The 5,152-nt window shown below is 41.4% G+C and overlaps 1 protein-coding gene and 1 long non-coding RNA gene across 3 annotated transcripts in view; one reads left to right on the top strand and one right to left on the bottom strand.

The window, feature by feature from the left end:
• cntnap2a (contactin associated protein 2a) overlaps positions 1-2,364 on the bottom strand; it is a 322,443-nt gene extending 320,079 nt beyond the window's left edge. For both annotated transcript variants that reach the window (XM_034861583.1, XM_034861584.1), the window contains exon 1: positions 1,804-2,364. In XM_034861583.1, coding sequence (XP_034717474.1) covers positions 1,804-1,906 — 103 coding nt within the window. In that variant the 5' untranslated portion in view covers positions 1,907-2,364. The remainder of the gene's footprint in view (positions 1-1,803) is intronic.
• The window catches only part of LOC117937546, a 10,944-nt gene extending 7,219 nt beyond the window's left edge, over positions 1-3,725 (top strand). The window contains exon 3 of the long non-coding RNA XR_004655177.1: positions 3,579-3,725. This is a non-coding gene — a long non-coding RNA (uncharacterized LOC117937546). The remainder of the gene's footprint in view (positions 1-3,578) is intronic.
• The last annotated feature ends 1,427 nt before the right edge of the window (positions 3,726-5,152 follow it).

Here is a 5,152-nt window from a genome sequence, read left to right as displayed (position 1 = left end):
TAAATACATTTTACCTCAGTATTTAAAAAAGGAGAATTTACATAACCCTAAGTTTACAGTGACTTTTTCATTACTTCAAAATACTTACCGGGCTTGCAAATGTTGTATCCTAGCCTAAATTAGCATACATTTATGTATTAGAAATAATTTACATAGACTAGTCATTAGTCACTAGCAATTCTAGTTTGAAACATTCTACAGGTCTAAATGGTTTATGTTGCATTCATTACAAGTCTTTAAATCAACCTTGTAAAAGCCATGCAGCTGAAGATTTCTTTAACAAGACACTGAATCTCTACTGTGGGGATGCTGATGCTGACCCAGTCAGACCTGCCAATTGACGGGACCAAGAGGACTGAGGATTTCCATAAAAGGATCAATAAAGTTTTATAAAGTATTGTCACTGGGACACATATTCGCTGGGAGGTTGCTCCTATGAGCAACAGCTTTGTGAAAGAAAAACGCGCTGCCCATCGACTATTACTTTACGTCTCTCTTTTCTCCTGTGGCTCGCTGGCCAGCACACACGCATCTATGCATGCACGCGCAAACGGCTCGCGCTGCCATCGCACCGTTGTCTGTCGGACGGGATGATTAATGAGGCGCGTCCCCGAACACATTCATCCGGGACCCGGGAAGCCCTGGCGATCTCCGGGGGGAATCAGTCACACTGGCTCAGTCCCCGTCAGAAACATCGGAATGACACCGAGTGTGGATGATTCCAGAAAAATACACAACCAAACCGCTCATTTGAATATGTACAGGACCGACAATATCACATTAAAGCTTACAAATATTAGGGAGATGATACGTTTCAAAACGTAGGCACACCAAAGGGAAATACCATACCAATATATATGCTAAATAAGCCTATAGTATAAAGCATAAATGCCGTAAATCCCTTTGAATTGTATCAATTGGAATATCAAAATAAGGCTATGCTATTTCAGGTAATTTGTAAACAAACTACCGATACAAAAATTACAGGTTGTTACTACTTGGTAAGCTTAAAAAAGATCATGTTTGGTATTCCAAGTCTTAATGTGCTTTACTCAGGCAAAAATAGATCATTACTTTGTATTACCATCTCAACTTGTCTGCAAGTTTTCCAGTGACTGTTTGCTGAAAGATAGTTGGTTAAAATAGGCCCAGACCTCTTAATAGAGGAAAGACTAATCAAAATTCAAATGGCATTGAAACTTGATGAACAAGCCAAATTAGACTGCACAAGCAGTAGGCTCAACATTTGACATGTGTAACGTGCCATGGGTTCAATAGACTCAGCTTTCACAAAGTCCACTATTCCATAACTAGAAATTTGGAGATTCAACGAAACATCGGTGTTGGATTTTTTTTTTTTTGGCAAATCCAGTGCAAGGGTCTAAAAACAAATAGAATGATTGGATAGAGACTCATTCATTTTTAGAAACAAAGAATTAGCAATTAGTGAAACTGTTGGTCTCTCAAACGCTCTCTGCCCAATGACTGACACCGCAAAAAAACACAGCAATCCTCAACTGACACACGGGCGCTAAAATCAATGGACCAGAGATCCCGAGGAGTAACGCGTGCAGGTCGAAACTCAGAAGGGAACCACTCTTCTCACCCTTTTCCCGGTGCCGCCTGGCACTTAATCTCCCGAAAGCCCCAGCTGGCACCGCCGTGGGGACACCTGCAGCCCCGCCGGTAAGCGCACCTGCCTGCCTACTGCTCCGCTCCAGACACGGACTCGGTCTGCTCATATCCAGACTCACCCGTTCCGCGATGCATGGGAGACACATCCAAAAATTAATAACAACTTACGGTTTGTTGGCAAAGCTCCGTGCACACAGTTGGCATGGCTGAAAATCCACAAAGCGACCGGCAACAACAACGTCAATCCCTGGGCAGGACGGTACCGGTGCATCTTCACGGCCGGTGTGGACACAGCTGAACGGGAGAGGAAACACTCAGAAAAACTGCGGGGTGGAGGTAACGCCAGTCGATCCGTCAGACTCGCTTAGCAGTTGAGGACTGGCAAAGAGGAGTCTGGCTGCACGGACTCTCTCTCACACTCTCACCCCCTCCCTCTCCTCATCCCCCTCTCTCTCTCTATCTCTCTCTCTCTCTCCAATAAAGAGATGATGTAAGGACCGCGCCGACTAACAGGCTGGCTTGTGCTTGTAAGCGTAACTCACTTCTCCTGCTGCTGTCTCGCGTCCTTATTTAGTGATTTTCGACTAAAAGAAAACAAAAACAACCGTGTCTCCACCTGCACAGGACGAGGACGAGTGGCTGCGACTGTAGTTACAGAATAGGCTCAAGTAGTTCAAGGAGGCATGACTGTACGCAGCTCAAATCCACTTAACTGATTTCTCCAGCGCTCCGGTGCTCTGTCCGTGGTGCTGAATTCATCTGTCTTTCTGCCTGAGAATTATTTTTTTTAATCCATTATCATCCTCTCCACCCTTGCTGCTTGTCATTCCCCCTCTTCTTTTATGTATTCAGCTGTCATATATAAATAAAAGCCTGAAATGCCCCAAACAAATAATCTTTGTTTTCATGTATTACTTGATCACGCTAACTCTGCCAGCGTAAATACTGCAGCTGCATGGAATGGTATCATATTCAATGTTATAAGGCAGGTCTTCCCACTGTTACTCACAAAGTACATAAAAGTATGTCAACACTGTGGGGTATATAGTTCAAGCACAATACTGCTTGATGTTGTAAGATAGCGTACATCCATATCTTGTGGTTGTGCTGAAACCCATTGCTGAGCTATGAATCAAAACCTACGCCATAAATACAGCAGGAATCCCATTATTGCCATGTGTAAAGAATAAAGCCAGCGTAAGTGATTACAGCCATACTAGTGGCTTTGTGAAGCTGTACTTCGACAAAAAAGTATTTAAGCTGAATGCATGCACATGTAAAATGCATACAATATTCACCATCATAGTTTAGCTTGTTAGGATGTTAACAGGTACAGCTGAGGCAGATGGGAATAGTTTCTGTAGGCATTTGGTCCTAAACCAAAATATTGGACAAATTAACATTTTGATGATGATGGTGGCAGAGAAAACTGTCAGAGAAGCCCCAAAGCTATTACAATTTCCCCTGTGGGGACCAATATGTCTGTACAAAATTGCATGATAATCTATCCAATAGTTGAGAAAAACTAGTCAGTTTAGAAAAAAGTAGTCAACCGGGTACCTGAGCTAAAATGTCAGCCATTGAGCCATTACATCAAGTATGCTTCTTTACATCTTTTTCTCCCGTTTCTTCTCTTCAGTTTCCCTCCTCTGCTTGTTGGTTTCTCCATCCACGATGCATTTTTCTGTATAAAACTGCTCTGTCTCCACAAGGACTGCAAATGGGTTTGTCAATATGTCATGCATGGTAATTTACAGCCATCATTCATCTCAGAAAAAAATAACGATGACTGATGGCCCATAGATTTTGAATGAAAAAAGTTGAGCAGTGATGAATCTCACGAGGAAGGCTGTTTTGTCAAAGTGCCCATATGCTCATTTTCAGGTTCATAATCTTATTTTGAGGTGGTAGCATAATGGTTTCATTTCCCCCCCGCAAAAAAGCCATATTTTTGTTGTACTGCACATTACTGCAACTCCTCTTTTCGCCCTGTACGCTGAGCTTTCTGTTTTAGCTACATATTGAGACATCACACTTTAATCCCATCTTTGTTGGGAGTCGCACATGCGCAGTAACTAGGTATTGTGCCGTAACTAGGTACTGTGCAGTAACTAGGTATTGTGGAGTAACTAGATACTGCACAGTGTTGCTAGCTAAAAGACTGAAGGCAGGATACATTCAGAAATCCGTGTCTCACTCAAAACAGCAAGGATGGTTTTTTTCTAAGTTTTTATGTGTGTGGAAGTACCAGAGATAACGAAATAACACACCAAATCCCAGAAAAAGTTATTTTTTCATAATATAGGCACTTAAAGTAAAACGCTTGTGAGAAAGGAGCGATTTTCACAGAAGGCGGCTTTCCTGGCTGACTTGCTGCTGTTATCTACCCACCGTCGGATAGAGAAAATAACGCTCTGAGTTGATGTCACATAATTTCTGTGGGATCAGTAGAATAGGTGTCACCTGTTATCTCTTACAAACAATATGAGGAAATGTCTGTAGCGCTAAACAGTTCACCAAGTAGTGTCTCTAGAGAGACCTCTAGAGACCTGAACAAGACTTAGATAAGAATCTATGGTCTGTTTTATGAGTGGAAATTACTGTGGTGATAACATGGATTATTACAGATCCTGACTCAGCACAATAAAGTAGAATCTCAATGAAGGTAAAACACTGTACTTTATTCAATATACACTGGAGAGGAAATGATCGGATAAACAATGTACTGTAAGTGGTCTAAGGTGGAAAGGGAATTCATTGTTGAAATTCCCACTACAATTGAAGTGTTGAAAAATGATGTGACCAAATTGCTACCCCAGGGAGGAACTCAGGAGTGGTCTTTAGAGTGATTCACTGCTTTGGGGGAAAAGTAAAATAAAAGGAACACAAGCATCCATCCACCACAGTTTCATCAGGAACTCCTATTATTGAGTTATCGTGACAAACACAGTCACAGGGTAGAAGAAAACGTCCAGTTTAACATGACGTACAGGCTTAATTTGTTTTAGATGTAAAGATAGAGCCCATCTTACTGACAATAAAAGGGAAGCTCCTTTATGAATGATATGAGGTTCTACTTTTCCAAAGTGTGATAAGCAAATGTTTTGTCTAAGTGACCATCTCTGGTTCATTTGGTTGCCGACACAAACACTTAACTGTACACCAAATCCTACTGGGTTTCAACCACAGGGATTGGCCTATATGGAAGTCGAATTATGCAAACACTCCTAGAAAAAAGCCCTTCTTTAGGTCAGAGAAACCTTACACAAAAAAGATAAAATAGGTCAAGCAATCTCTCAAAGGCTCCATAGCAAGCACATATGTTATTTTTTTTGTGGGTTTTTAGGGTTTGCAAAATCTCACAAACAATACCCCGGCACAATACTATGAATTTATTGGATGGCATTACAACTGCCAGGTTTCATACTATATATGATATCAGACATGGGTACATCTTAAATGCACAATATGTAATTTTCTGTATTAACAATAACAGAAGATTGAGCAATGCTGTCAT

Source organism: Etheostoma cragini, chromosome 22, assembly GCF_013103735.1.
Source record: "Etheostoma cragini isolate CJK2018 chromosome 22, CSU_Ecrag_1.0, whole genome shotgun sequence".
Lineage (NCBI taxonomy): Eukaryota > Metazoa > Chordata > Actinopteri > Perciformes > Percidae > Etheostoma > Etheostoma cragini.
Note: the sequence above shows the minus strand (reverse complement) of the source record. Positions and strands in the feature narration are given on the sequence as shown.